At 45.3% G+C, this 15892-nt stretch overlaps 1 protein-coding gene across 1 annotated transcript in view; it reads right to left on the bottom strand.

Annotated features, from left to right (window-relative positions):
• NMUR2 (neuromedin U receptor 2) overlaps window positions 1-4541 on the bottom strand; it is a 504434-nt gene extending 499893 nt beyond the window's left edge. Inside the window, exon 1 of the mRNA XM_086928809.1 lies at window positions 3867-4541. Coding sequence (XP_086784935.1) covers window positions 3867-4541 — 675 coding nt within the window. The remainder of the gene's footprint in view (window positions 1-3866) is intronic.
• Between the last annotated feature and the right edge of the window lie 11351 nt (window positions 4542-15892).

Here is a 15892-nt window from a genome sequence, read left to right as displayed (position 1 = left end):
TCTTCAGACCGGTAGGGGTGAGTAGTTCGCTTCCCAGTCCCTGTATAGTATAAAGGCATACTAACACTACTTACACTGGTATGCTACGGCGGCCAGTATCCTACAGCGCCCACAGCACATCACTTTACAGCAATAAACTCATGACTTAAACTCACAGTTTCATCCCTGAGTCTTCAGACCGGTACCAGTGAGTAGTTTGCTTCCCACTCCCGCTATACTCTAAACGCATACTAACACCACCTGCACAGATATGCTACAGCAGCCAGTATGCTACAGCATCCAGAGCACATCAGTTTACAGCACTCAGCTCACAGTTTAGGCGCACGGTTCCATTCCCGAGTTTACCAGTACCTCACCTCTGCACCGTCTCACTCTAGTCAAACCAGCACTTTCATACTGATAAGGGTAAATACTTTGCTTCTGCCAGTATACTACAGAGCACTCAGCTCACAGTTTAGGCACACGCTTTCATCCCTGAGTGTACCGGCACCTCACCTCCGCACCATCTCACAGTGGGCAAAACAGCACTTTCACACCGGTATGGGTAAATACTTCGCTTCTGCCAGTATGCTACAGAGCACTTAGCTCACAGTTTAGGCACCCGCTTTCACCGTCGAGCTCACCGGCCCCTCACCTCTGCACCATCTCACAGTGGCCAAAACAGCACTTTCACACCGGTAGGGGTAAATACTTTGCTTTGGCCAGTATGCTACAGCGACCAGAACACATCAGTTTACAGCACTCAGCTCAAGGTTTACACGCACATTTTCATCCCCGAGTGTACCGGCACCTCACCTCAGCACCATCTCACAGTGGGCAAAACAGCACTTTCACACCGGTTGGGGTGAATACTTCCCTTCACACCCCCTCTATAGCACACCCTAAACACCCCACAGAGGTTACAGTGCTCCTACCCACCCCTTTCCTACTTTTTTCACCTTTTCCCCCTTACTCGCTTCAACTGATTCACAAAATGGCGCCCAACACTTCCTAGTTGCAACCGCTCGCACCGCTTGCAGCCAATCAGCAGCAAGCTTGTGCTCATAACACCTCAGCCAATCCGATGGCAGAATTCCCAAATATCAATAGCTGTAAAGTTCAAACACTACTGAACAAATTTACACCAAATAAACAAAAGCGTACTTTCTAGACCAAGACCCTTCTCCCTGCCAAATTTGGGGTAATTCCGTTCCCCAGTTCGACCTGTAGTCTTGTCTAAAGTTTCCTATGGAAATTAACATGGAGAAAACATGTTTTGGGATCTCCCTTTTTTTTCTGCCCCCGTTAATGAATCACTCCCAAACTTCTAACATTGGAGCTGATATGAACAAAGAATCATCAAACGACGCTAAAGTTATAAGCAAAACAAAAAATGCTCTCTCATTTGGAAACTAGGGGCCAGATGTAGGTGGCCGTTTGAGGCCATTTACCGAGCGGTAACGGACGATTTTGGCCGTTACCGATCGGTAAATGGGTGACAGGTATGTAGGGGGCATTATTTTACTGAATCGGTAAAATTACTGATTCTGTAATTTTACCGATTCGGTAAAATAAAAATTCGGTAATTTTACCGATTCTGAGGCCCCCAGATGAAGGTGGAACTCTTCAGAGTCCCAGAGGCCTTACCAAATTGGTATTTTACCATCAAATCCAATTTGATGGTAAAATACCGATTCCGGTGTGCATGCACACCTATGCCATGTAACAGGCAGACTTGCCCTTAGGGCATGTATGCCTGCCACATGGCACCCAAGCCTGTTTTGGGGGTGCCAGAGGGTGTCAAAGGGACACCCCCTGCACCCTTGTGAAAATCGGTATTTACCGATTCGGTAAATACTGAATCGGTAATGCCCATTCATTCCTATGGGCTTCAAAGCCCATAGGAATGAATGGGCATTACCGATTCGGTATTTACCGAATCAGTAAATACCGAATTCTTCCGAATCGGTATTCCAGCACATCTGGAATACCTACATATCCACCCCTTAGATTTACCGATTTTTAATTACCGAATCGGTAAAATTCGGTAATTAAAAATCGGTAAATCTATTTTACCTACATCTGGCCCTAGGTCCTAACAATAACTACTTACTGGCGACCCCCAGAATAAGGTAGCTTTCCGTGGTACCGATTATTATGTCATGCTGTGGTATTTGGTAAGATGTATAATATGGGGCATGACATTGTATGGAATGGTTAGGTACGTTTAGCTCCCCGTTCAAAATTGTGTTTACTTCGGCGTAATTTTAGTTGAAATGCGTCCCTCATGTCCACTTTGATTTAAAATTTTAAATTGCACTACATGCTGGATTGGTATTTTGAAGAATTTCACTAATTTTTTTTGTAAATTCGAGTAATTTCCGCATAGGAAATTTGGGCAAATATCGGACAGGTCCAGTTATGTATTGCTATAGTATGTTGTAGATTGTTTCCTAGGATGGCACAGGTAAAGTTACGTTATTATATTTGATGGTGTAATTGAAAGTATGATATTTTGTGATTTAATGTGTTTCACCTACTTACTTCTTCAGTAGCGTTAGGGCCAGTTCATATCATAAGGTGACACAGTCGAAACTGTGTGATTCTGGGACAATTACTTCATCTCCGTAAACCTCATTTCCACTTATACCAAAATCAGAAGCATTTTCAATTATATACAAAAGAGTGAATATTGGTATTGACACATACAAAAAAGTAGAAGCTGACTCTGGCATCTTAAAATTGTCGGATCAACTCTTAAGAACTCGATTAAAACACGTGAAAGTTTTGCACACTGAAAACCTTGCACAGACCACACTTTCGCAAGCACTTCTTAAATGTAAGGATGTATACTCTTCAGCGGGTTTCCTTTAATTCTGTGATGCGCTCTGTGGCCGTTCATTGTGATAACTCAGCCCACGTAGTGACTCTTAAATAATGTTATACTTAAGTACAGGGGTACTTGAAAGTAAGCGATATGTTATAACCCTCTCGCTTTAATGTCAAAGTTACTGATATTAGTGGTTATTAGCTGCAAAGAGAGAACAAAGGATTAATTTAGCTGCTTTTAAATGTAGCAGCTATTGACCATGTACCACCCTCCATGTACCTGAAGTCCCCTCTCTTACTCCAAAGACGCCGTAATACCTACAACTACAGTTTTTGGACCATGGCCATTTTTAAAGGATGACAATGGTAGTGAGAATGCATCAACTATTTATTGAAACGTGTGTGTGTGGTTTTTTTGAACCAGAAAGATTAAGGTGTCACATATCGCGATTTAAAATGGCAGGTACTGTCGAGCACTCAGTATATGTGCTACTTAAATTTCAAAGCGAGAGTATCAGCACTTCTCAGCAGGATACAATAATGTTAATGGTAGAGTCCCAGCACTTCTCAGTAACAAACAGGTACGTTGTGTTAGTGAGCACTTGCACTTATATTTCACAAGTCAAAGCACTGCCACACTCAAACCTGCATTAGCAACACATAAACTCATCTCACACACTTTTGGATCTGCCCAGTGCTCAGTAGATGCGACAATGAATGTGAAAAACATCAGATATTCAGCGCCAAGATGCCCTTCTGTGTGACGGTGCGCTTTACAAACACACGTTATGTTACCTTGAAACACTGTCTCTCAGATTAGCCGGTTCACCGGTGCACCTGGAGAGCAACGCAGGCATGGGTGTATCTTAGCACCAGACTTGATCAAAACCTGCGTGTTCCCCGCAATCCACTCCATTGTTTTACTTTCCACTACCCTTTTTTCACAAATCGGCAGCGCTTGGAAACGAGCGGCACACAATCGCTAAGCTCCAAGAAGCCCTCCTTTGTGCGGAGTGCGCTTCATGGCAGCCAGTCACGCAGTACGGCCGAGAGCTTACCTTGAGCCCCATGAGGTAGTAGAGGATGCTGATGACCCCCATGGGCAGCACGTAGAACAGGAAGGACATGGCCTGGATGATGTAGTTGTAGACCCACATGGGCTTCACCACGGTGCACGTGGCCGAGCCGGGCACCAGTGTCCCGTTGGGGAAGTAGAGCAGCAGGATGCCGTGGGTGCTGGTGTTGGGCACCGAGAAGAGGACGGAGAAGACCCAGAGGACCACGAGGATGCGCAGGGCCCTCCGGCGCGTGCTCTCCAGCTTGGCCCGGAAGGGGTGCACGATGGCTATGTAGCGCTCTATGCTGACCGTGGTCACACTGAGGATGGAGGCGCAGCAGACGGTCTCGAAGAGCCCCGTCCTGAAGTAGCAGCCCACGGCGCCCAAGAGGAAGGGGTAGTTGCTCCACATCTCGTAGACCTCCAGCGGCATCCCGAAGAGGAGCACCAGCAGGTCGGACACGGCCAGGCTGAAGAGGTAGTAGTTGGTGGGGGTCTTCATGTTGCGGTGCCGAAGGATGACCAGGCAGACCAGGAGGTTGCCCGAAACCCCGACCAAGAAGATCATGGCGTAGACCGAGGTAATGGGCAGAAACAGGGGGCTGCGCCTGGGGCCGTTGTAGAAGGCAAGGTAGTCCTCCGTGCCGTTGAAGTGTCTCGGGAGGGAAAGCTCCATGGTCGCACTGCCGGGCTCACTTTCTCACAGGGCACCAATCGCAATCCTCTGCGAGCTCGCTTCTGGATGAATGACTGACTCACCGGAGTGATGCAGCGCTGCAAACTGTTTCGCCTCACTGGGCTGCCGACGCGGACGAGTAGCGAGGCTGAGAGTTTAGAAAGGATGTGTTTCCCATTTTTTTCTGAAGATAGGTGCTGGAGCCGATGCTCACGTGCGGCGTGCACAGAGGCCACGGATTTGGAAATGCGCTGCGTGCCTCCTTTCGAGTTTCCAATTCTGAAGAGCGGTCGGAGTGGGTTTTGCATTGACGAGATAGTCGGCGGTGCTACCTTTGTATAGTCCCCTGTAAAATAGGCAAATGCAGATCAAACAGAGACACTAAAGCCGCAGCTATTTAGGGGTTTGGGGTGAAGATAGACTGGGGTGGAAAGGGGGATCTCTAAGAAGCGAAGGCGAAGCCTTTCATAGACAAGGAGGGTACCATGGAGAGCGACAGGACTCGGCGGGAGAGCGGGAGCAGCGGATGCTCCGCGGACTGGTGCGCCTGGAGTCGGCGATAGTCTTAGATGTCTCTAAGCACTTGTTTGCAAGCGAGGAGCCCTTTTATTAGGCTCGAGGCTCCTCCCTTCGCCAGGCGAGATTGGCCATTTTTGTGACAAAAAATGCTCATATTGATGACAACAAGCTTTGGCAATAGGTCTGCCTTTAATATGCAGTTCGGAACGCATAAAAGCATGACGCTCACTCTGAATTCTTACGGGCACTCCTCTCAATACAGTGTTTAATTTGAGCCGGTGGTTGCAGGTGAGGCCGACCGGCACTCAATTTTGGGGACCGGCACTTTTTTTACTTTTTCAAACTTTTACCCAGAGCAAGGAGGTGTAAAGCAGAAAAAGAGGGAAGGAGGAGGACGAGAAAGACCGAAAAACTGAGTCAAAGTAAGAAGGCAAGGACACAAAGAACCTGCGCGAGTGAAATATACGTGCAGGGAGTGTATGTAGTTGGAAGAAAGAGCGATGAGAGACTTTGCAGCCTTGTTATTGGACAATCCCACCATACCTCAGCACCGGCTTCTGAGAAAACTTTGTGCACCAGCACTTATTGGGTTACAAAAAAGAAATCCTGCTACTCAACCTGCACTTATACAGAGACACCACTTATTATGCACTCACAAATTATGGATCCTGCATTCATATGACTCTCACTCACCACACATGCACTTCTTACCCTGTAGTCACCCGCACATACCCTGCATTCCTACATGACAAACCCTGCACCCATCCACTGCTCATCTTGCATTCAGACACTGCTCATCCATCTCTCACTATGCACTTACATACTAAAACAAAACTCACCCTGCCTGCTCTGTGCTCACCCTTCACCGATAGCGGCCACAACAAACAAAGGTTGGGAGGGTGGGTGGAGGGAGCATGGGGGTTTTGTAATAATATATTAAAAAAAGAGAACTTACCTGAAGCCACCAGCTACCTCCCGCACAGCATCGCTCCTGCTTTCCTCTTCCTGGTCCTAGCAGCCCATGGGACAGACTCCCATACAGTTATTGTGCTGCAGAGCAGCACAGGGATTGGCCGGAGCATGCTGGAAAGACGCTCCGCTCAATTCATGGAGTCTGTGGGGTTCAGCCGCCGAGCTGGAGAAACCTGAGTGGGTATGTGTGTTTTGGTCACCCTGAGACAGCTGGCCAAACATATATGTGCACTTAAGGAGTGCACATAGTACTCCTCCTTCCCATGTCATGCCCCTCCCGGGACAAGCTGGCTCCGAGTCGGCAAATGAAAAATAAAATGATGCTATAACGTCATTTTAGTTTTTCATTTGCTGGCTCTCAGCCAGGCACTGGGGTGAAGCTCCTCCGCCTTTGTGGAGGAGCCGCTGCTGCCCTTCACGCACTCACCTCATCCTGTACACTTCTACACCTCTCACCCTACACACACACTCACCTTTCACCCTACACACAACTGTGCATGCTACACAATCAATCAATCAATCAATCATAGCATTTGTATAGCGCACTACTCACCCGGAGGGTCTCAAGGCGCTTGGGGGAAGGGGTCTGCTATTGCTCGAACAGCCAGGTCTTGAGTTGTCTCCTGAAGTCGAGATGGTCCTGGGTCAGCCGAAGGTGGGTGGGGAGGGAGTTCCATGTCTTGGCCACCAGGTAGGAGAAGGATCTTCCTCCGGTGGTGGCTCTTCGGATGTGTGGTACGGCAGTGAGGGGCAGGCTTGTCGAACGTAGCTGGCGGGTGGGGTTGTGTAGAAGGTCAGGCGGTCATTGAGGTACTTGGGGCCCAGGTCCTGGAGGGACTTGTGTGCGTGGGTGAGGAGTCTGAACGTGATTCTCTTGCTGACGGGGAGCCAGTGCAGGTCCCTCAGGTGGCCGGAGATGTGGCTGCGGCGGGGGATGTCCAGGATGAGTCAGGCGGAGGCGTTCTGGATGCGTTGGAGTCTTTTCTGTAGCTTGGCTGTGGTTCCGGCGTAGAGGGTGTTTCCGTAGTCCAGTCGGCTTGTGACGAGTGCCTGGGTGACCGTCTTCATGGTTTCGGTTGGGATCCATCAGAAGATCTTGCGGAGCATGAGTGAGGGTGTTGAAGCACACACACCACACACCTTCCACTCATACAGTGCTCACCATGCACGCTCAAAAACCTCATACCCTCCAATCGCACACCTCTAACCCTGCATTCTCACACCTTTAACCCTACACTTACAACTCACCCAATAGTTTACACTGCTCCCTTATGTCTCAGATTGCACTTACGTCACTAGCACACTACTCATGCTGATTGGTCACGTAGCACTCAAACACCACTTACCCTAAAGACTCAAACACCACTCACCCTGCACACTAATGTACTGCTCACACTGCACCTGTATCCTTCATTGACAGAAAACACCCTGCAGTCAGACACCACTCATCCCACACACAGACATCACTCAGCCTTCACTCAGACACCACTCAGCATGCACTCAGACATCACTCATCCTACACACAGACATCACTCAGCCTGCAATCAGACACAACTCAGCATGCACTCAGACAAAGCTCACACACCTCTCAACCTTCACTGACATTACTGTCCCCCTACATGCACACACCTGTCTCCCTGAGCCCATACTCCTCACTTACCTCTTTAATCTCCACTCACACAAAATTAATATCTCTAACGATGACCACTCAATCCATGCTCTATTGAGATAAAACAATCAGATCATTACATATAGGTGATGTGCATAGAATCAAAAGTGCACAACGTTTATTGCAGTAAGCACGCATGTATGAGAAACGTATTTCACAAGATTAAAAAGAGGCCTGGCACCAGCCCAAGAAAAGATGCGTCTGTATTTCCGTGGATTTATCAAGATAATAATACATTACCGCCTGGCTAGGTGTACTCAGAAACTGAAATACTGGTTCTTTTGTCCTTGAAATATTTGCATGATCACATAACAAAAGTCCCGCTACACAATCGCCTGGAGCACTTGCATCGGTCAGTTTTAAGGAGTGAGTTTTGAAGCCACAGGGGGTGCTTGTAAGCATCGACGTGTGCCAAAGATCACACAAGCTATCAGCGGGGACTGGGATTCGAGCAGATGACCCTTAGCTGATCACACGGAGCACGGCTGAGAACTTTTTGGAACTGTGTGGTTATTCTTTTGGACTCAAGCATTTTAAATTCAACTGAATAGAAGAAATGAATAGGAACATTTTTCAGGCTGGCACGGCCCCCATAGTTTAATTGAAGGGTGTTTCCTACTATTATTATTACTACTTCCTAGAACTACCCTTTGCAATAGAAGTTACAAGTATGTAACGCTCCTGTTCTGGGGGTTTGTGTTTTTTACAACATTTTATGGCAGGACTGTGGAAAATAACATTGTGTCATTTGTCCAGGATCACACAACGCAGGCAAATAAGGCTTGGTCTACATGATTTGTAAAGCCAAAATGAACAACTTCATCACTCGGCTCCATTGTCCGCAAAATAAATATTCTTGTGCAACCATGTGACCTACAGCTCATCCGAAGATTGAAGCAGCTTATACATTATCCCATTTGGGTAACCAACTGTGACTGCTCCATGCCAGGCATATGTATAATACATATCATTTGAATATACTTACACATCAGAGACAGTGTGCATTTTCCAACAAAATTGAATTGTTATTTTGCTGTAGCGGAAAAAAGCAAAACACACAAGATAATGGCAAAACATTCACCCCAGTCACAGATCTGGGTTTAATCCATCGTTATTTTGCTCACCAAGCCACCCCAGTTAAGACATGGCCATATGCAAATCAGTCTTGACCCTGTGCCTCGTGGGAACAGTCCAGCCCAAACTGCCAAGCCATGTCCTCCCTGGACCGGAATCAAGCATCCTAGGACCGGTTTCTGGCTATCAGCTGCCTTCAGCCAGGATAGCTTGACTCCAGTGGCTTACTGAGCACGGGACCCACGTCTGGGCATACCCTTCCCACACAGGGTGAACAGCAAAACACACAAGATGATGGACGGGATGTTGCACAATGGCAAAAAATTCACCCCAGTCACAGATCTGGGTTTAATCCATCGTTATTTTGCTCACCAAGCCACCCCAGTTAAGACATGGCCCTATGCAAATCAGTCATGACCCTGTTCCTCATGGGAACAGTCCAGCCCGAACTGCCAAGCCATGTCTTCCCTGGACCGGAATCAAGCATCCTAGGACCGGTTTCTCATTCTCAGCCGTCTTCAGTCAGGATAGCTTGACTCCATTGGCTTAGTGAGCACGGGACCCACGTCTGGGCATACCCTTTCCACATAGGGTGTACAGAAAAACACACAAGATGATGGACGGAATGTTGCACAATGGCAAAACATTCACCCTAAGTCACAGATCTGGGTTTAATCCATCGTTATTTTGGTCACCAAGCCACCCCAGTTAAGACATAGCCATATGCAAATCAGTCTTGACCCTGTGCCTCATGGGAACAGTCCAGCCCAAACTGCCAAGCCATGTCTTCCCTGGACCGAAATCAAGCATCCTAGGACCGGTTTCTGGCTAACAGCCATCTTCAGCCAGGATAGCGTGACTCCAGTGTCTTAGTGAGCACGGGATTCACGTCTGAGCATACCCTTCCCACAAAGGGTGAACAGCAAAACACACAAGATTATGACCTGCTTCAACGTACTTCGTATGCTCAAAAAAATCTTCCACTGGATCCCCGCCGAGTCAAGAAAGACTGTCACCCACGCACTGGTTACGAGTCGACTAGACTACGGAAACACCCTATATGCCGGAATTACAGCCAAATTACAGAATAAACTCCAACGCATCCAAAACGCATCAGCGAGACTCATTTGGGACATCCCTCGCCAAGATCACATTTCCAACTACCTGAAAGACCTCCACTGGCTTCCCGTCAACAAGAGAATAACATTCCGTCTCCTCACCCACGCACACAAGGCCCTCTACAAACTAGGGCCCGAATGCCTCAACACTCGACTATCCTTCTACACACCCACCCGCCAACTTAGATCCTCCAATCAAGGCCTCGCCGCAGTTCCACGTATCCAAAGATCCACCATGGGAGGTAGATCCTTCTCCTACTTGCCGGCCAAGACCTGGAACTCACTCCCCACTCACCTCCGAATTATACAGAACCACATCTCCTTCAGAAAAGAACTTAAAACCTGGTTATTCGATAAATAATGAACCCCCTCCCCAAGCGCCTTGAGACCCTCTGGGTGAGTAGTGCGCTATATAAATTCCTGAACTTGAACTTGAACATGGACAGAATGTTGCACAATGGCAAAACATTCACCCCCAGTCACAAATCTGGGTTTAATCCATCGTTATTTTGCTCACCAAGCCACCCCAGTTAAGACATGGCCATATGCAAATCAGTCTTGACCCTGTGCCTCGTGGGAACAGTCCAGCCAAAACTGCCAGGCCATGTCTTCCCTGGACCGGAATAAAGCATCCTAGGACCGGTTTCTGGCTATCAGCCATCTTCAGCCAGGATAGCGTGACTCTAGTGTCTTAGTGAGCACGGGATTCACGTCTGAGCATACCCTTCCCACATAGGGTGAACAGCAAAACACACAAGATGATGGACGGAATGTTGCACAATGGCAAAACATTCACCCCCAGTCACAGATCTGGGTTTAATCCATCGTTATTTTGCTCACCAAGCCACCCCAGTTAAGACATGGCCCTATGCAAATCAGTCATGACCCTGTTTCTCATGGGAACAGTCCAGCCCGAACTGCCAAGCCATGTCTTCCCTGGACCAGAATCAAGCATCCTAGGACTGGTTTCTGACTATCAGCCGTCTTCAGTCAGGATAGCTTGACTCCAGTGGCTTAGTGAGCACGGGACCCACGTCTGGGCATACCCTTTCCACATAGGGTGAAAAGAAAAACACACAAGATGATGGACGGAATGTTGCACAATGGCAAAACATTCACCCTAAGTCACAGATCTGGGTTTAATCCATCGTTATTTTGGTCACCAAGCCCCCCCAGTTAAGACATGGCCATATGCAAATCAGTCTTGACCCTGTGCCTCATGGGAACAGTCCAACCCGAACTGCCAAGCCATGTCTTCCCTGGACCGGAATCAAGCATCCTAGGACCGGTTTCTGGCTATCAGCCATCTTCAGCCAGGATAGCTTGACTCCAGTGGCTTAGTGAGCACGGGACCTACGTCTGGGCATACCCTTCCCACATAGGGTGAACAGCAAAACACACAAGATGAAAAAGGGCAGCCAGAAATAAAAAACGAGTACATGTTCGAGGTCCATCAAAAATATTAGGCAATGATATATGCAAAGTTTGATAAGAGATATGTTGTAATGGTATTTTTCCCTGAAGCAACTGCAGCATCCATTTTCAAATAACGTGTTTTTCTATTACTCTATTGGCAATAATGCTATTTGCCTGACAGTTCGTACACAGTCATGGTAAATTATCTGCTTTTTAACAGGACTTTTTGAGTGCCATTTTCCAGGATAATGAGAAAACCTCTTATTTACAGTTTCTAATGAAGGAAGTGTGGCTAATTAAAAACAAATTATTAAGTGGATCAAAAGAGCTGAATCTATGTATATTTATCCGGATAACTAGTGCAGAGTCTGTGCTATTTTAGGAACATCACAAATATTAGAGGTACATTTGTGCTAATAAACGGAACATCGGGAAAATAGTGCAGAATTTGTTTTTTTAGCCAGTTACTTGGAATCCAGATAAACAATGAAGTGCATGTTTGATATTTAACCCAACACAAAACTAATTTTGAATCTACACTTTTTAAGAGGGTATTTGAAAAAAAAAATACTGTGCAATCTGTGGTTTTTAGGAGAACATCTGGGTGCATAGCGCCAAGTAAGTAATATTTGACAGCACCTGCAGACGAAATAGCTGTTACTAATTTGAATGGCCCTAAGTGGCAGATTATATTGTGTTGATGTGGATTTTTAAGCACTGGATTTAATTCAGAGCTTTACGACGTCATAGGAGAAACCAACATGAGCAGGCGTCAGCCCAGTCTTTTCTTGCAGCTCTTTGAGTCAGTTTGATTGGACATGCATCCTTTCTCCGATGCTTAGAGTGGTTCGTTGGTTTTAAAGCCACTATCTGCCTAGCCATATATGTTCACATACAGATTTCAAAGACTAGCCCCAATTAAACTATATTTGAATTGTAATAGCTTCTGTGTTGCTATGTCGGTGAAGGCAACACAATTTTGGTGGCAGCCAAACAAATTTTAATTATCTGTGTCCTGCACAATGAAAAAAATGGTGCGGATTATGACTCAAATACACGTATACAGACATCACCTGAAACACAAACGCACACAGAACATTCAAACTGCAGAACACAACATTGCAAACTGCAACATGTACATTAGACAGTACTGGCTTAAAATTCCCCTAATTGAGCACCTTTTACCGAGGGACGCTCTTTTATGTGTGACATGCAGAAGATTCCTGCTGTAGGACAGAACTGCACACTTTGACTCTGCCACTGCACTTACACTTAGAGAAACAGGCTCCAAGAACACGACTTAGAGCCTGATTTAGCTCTTGGTGGACGGGTTACTCTGTCACAACCGTAACGAATATCCAATTCGCTGAAACGTATATCCCCTAATATACTATGGGATTTATATTTCGGCAGACTGGATGCTCGTCACCATGGTGACAGAGTAACCCGTCCACCAAGTTCTAAAACGGGCCCTGAGTGCAGCACAAATACGAAAACTCCTTGACTTTGGAGCCGCTGGCAAGCATTGCACACAGTTGAATAAAACATGTACAGTGGGGAGTGGTGGTCTCTCCGGCCAAACAATCACAAGAGGACCTGGTGCAATGCCTGCATCTAATTATTTGTCAGAAAATGAAAAATGAACTTGAGAAGTGGTTTGAATCATGGAAAAAGAGTAAGGAATTGGAAAGGTGTGAGGTTGAGCAGCAGAGGAAGTGTAGGGATTCAAAGGAAATACATTATGTAAAAGAGAATGTAGATTAGATTTTCATGGGACATTCTATACTGCTTTCAAACACACAATTGCAATATGAAGTTTAAAGTTAATGTGGGAAGGGTGGGGTGCTGGAACTTGAAAACAGAACTGCATTCTTCATGACTGCCCTCCTCCCATCTGTGTTACTGCTGCCAGAGAAAAACAAACACATACATTATGTTCTTAAGTAAGACACTTTAATAGCATTACAGTGACATTTGTCTGCCCCAGAAAGATCATGCTCCATTCTATTGTAAGCTTGTTACTTTATATTTGTTAGGGAACCTTCTCTGAGCAGCTGTACTGCTGCTGGCTCAGACAACTGGGTAAACAAACAAAATATAATAATATTCTGTGTGGAGGGAAAGCACCTTTTTGTGGAAGCACACACATTCTACCCAATTAAAACATACTCCTGGCTAGTAAAATGTAGACAGAGCCAAAACCCCTCTGGGTAGTACTCTTGAAATCTCCTTTTTAGGTTAATCACGTTACGCCTGGTGACAACTGCGCTATTACGCCGGACCTAAAAAGAAGTTTCCACTTGACTGTCTTCAGAATTATAGTAAGTGAATGCTAACGCTAAGCATGGTCTTTGTAAAAGAGTGTCAGCAGGAAGCCAAAGAGAGAATGGATAACAGCATACTCTCTAATTCTCTAATTAAATATCTTACTCAAGCTCCCTCCGGCAATATGGTAGTTCTAAATGAGGACTGCATAGCAAGACAAGAAGGGAGACAACACAGTTTAGCAAGCCAGTGATATCACAACAGACTGACAGGCTGTGGAGAATGTTATCGCAACAGATAATTGAGCAGTGGGTTTTGTAAAGTGGAGGACCACAGTAGTAGGTTGCATCCAATTTATGGCATACACATCTTCTCTTTCTTGTGCCTCATTAAAAACTGTCTGCCGTCCTTGCATCACCTCAATTCCCTATCTATATCACAGCTCCAACCACAAAATACATACACCCACACACAACACATAAAGATACTAAGACAGCACTTACTCGCACAGCAGCACAGGAATTCACACATTTTTACCCACATTTTGTTGCAGGAAAGACCCCTGCACATCATGATGTAGTTGAGTCGTTTTGCTCTAGTGGACTACCATTTTTTTCTTCAGTACTCCAGTAAACTTCATGACTATGTAAACCCAATGGAGGTACTCCATTTTGTTTGTTTTTTAGTCATCAGCATGCAGGACCAGATTTGCGATTCTGACACATTGGATGCTTTTGTTGGCTTTAGGATTCCACACACTTTGCTTCTGCTAACCAACAGTAAAGTGCTTGTGCTCTTCCCTTTAAACAGGACAAAGTTGGCATGCATCTAACTGGTACATTTAATTTGCTTATAAGTCCCTTGTATATGGTATTACATGTACCCAAAGCCAGTAAAGAAAATGCCTCAAGCGGTCTGCAGCACTAAATGTCTCACTCACTAAAGTAGCACTGTAAAACTTAATTTCAGGACTGCCCCCGAAGCTTGGGTAGGCAGTTTTAAACTTCAATTTCAACCTGGCAAGATAAAGACCTAAACCTTCCTTTTTAATGCTTACAAGTTGCCCATAAGGTAGGCTCTAAATGCCCATAGGCAGGGTGCATGTATTTAAAAAGCACAAAATTAATATGTAACCATTTACATTTCCTGGCAGTGACAAACCGACAAAGTAATTTTTTTAAATTGTGGCAGAACTGGCCACCCTATAGGAAAACACTGAGTTAAATTATAACAATTTATTATGCTTAACTTCGGTTTGGAGTGATGCAGCGCTACTCCGGAAATGTTTATAAAACCATATTATCTCTCTCTGAAGTACCAAATCATACATTACTCATCAGTGGGGCCCATGGCACTGCGAGTTACTCACAAACACTTTCATCCTACTTCATGGATCGGTGTGATTCAAAGGAGAGCTGCTGGATCATAGCGGAGTGTCTAAATCAAAATTAAATATTTATACTATATGCACCTGCAGTTTAAAAGAATGTTACCATGGTTTTTAATAATGAGACATTTTATTCAGACACACCACTATTATGGTCAATTGATCTGCTGGTAAAAATTAGGCTAAGAAAAATACAAGGCCAGCTTAATTCTCCATTTATCCAATTTTCATTAAAAGCAAAGTTTAGCATGTCTAACAGTTAATTCGCTTTATTTATTTATTTATTAAAAAAAATAACCATAAAAGAGTAAAAGTTTTAATCTCAAACAGTTATATTCATTTATTTCAAAGATTCAGTAATAGACATTATTATTTAGGTTTCAGGACACAAGTATTAGCAAAAGACAGATAGTTCCCAAAGTTAATTTTCTCCTAGCTCCCTAACTAACAACCTCATCTAAAACGAATTTCTCATTCAAAGCAAATAGAAAATGTATTCAAAGTCTTACATCTAAGGAGAAATCAGCATTCCGATAGCATCTCAGGAGGAAATCGAAAAGAGAGTTTTTTTCTTAAGAAAAGTCACTTCTTTTTATACCCTATTTCACTAACTTTATCTATCTACAAAAGTAACTATCAGTACAAACTCAAGTGCTGATTGGCCAATTTGAGGGTGGATGAGCATCACCTCATCATTCTAACATTCAATTTCTGTAGCCTCAGCTGAAATTAAAGAGTTCATTGTTTTAAAAAGTGTCCAGCCTAGTCACATCCTTAACTGATTATATGAAGTTCCTTTCCCACGTATGGAAATTCAGATGTTCACATTTTGTTGGCAGTCATCGGGACTTTCAGGGCAAGCTGTCCTTGAACCGCTCTCGCTCAGGCACAGGCAGCTCACATTTAGTCTCGGCTCTAGCCGCACATGCGC

Source organism: Lissotriton vulgaris, chromosome 7, assembly GCF_964263255.1.
Source record: "Lissotriton vulgaris chromosome 7, aLisVul1.2, whole genome shotgun sequence".
Classification (NCBI taxonomy): domain Eukaryota; kingdom Metazoa; phylum Chordata; class Amphibia; order Caudata; family Salamandridae; genus Lissotriton; species Lissotriton vulgaris.
Note: the sequence above shows the minus strand (reverse complement) of the source record. Positions and strands in the feature narration are given on the sequence as shown.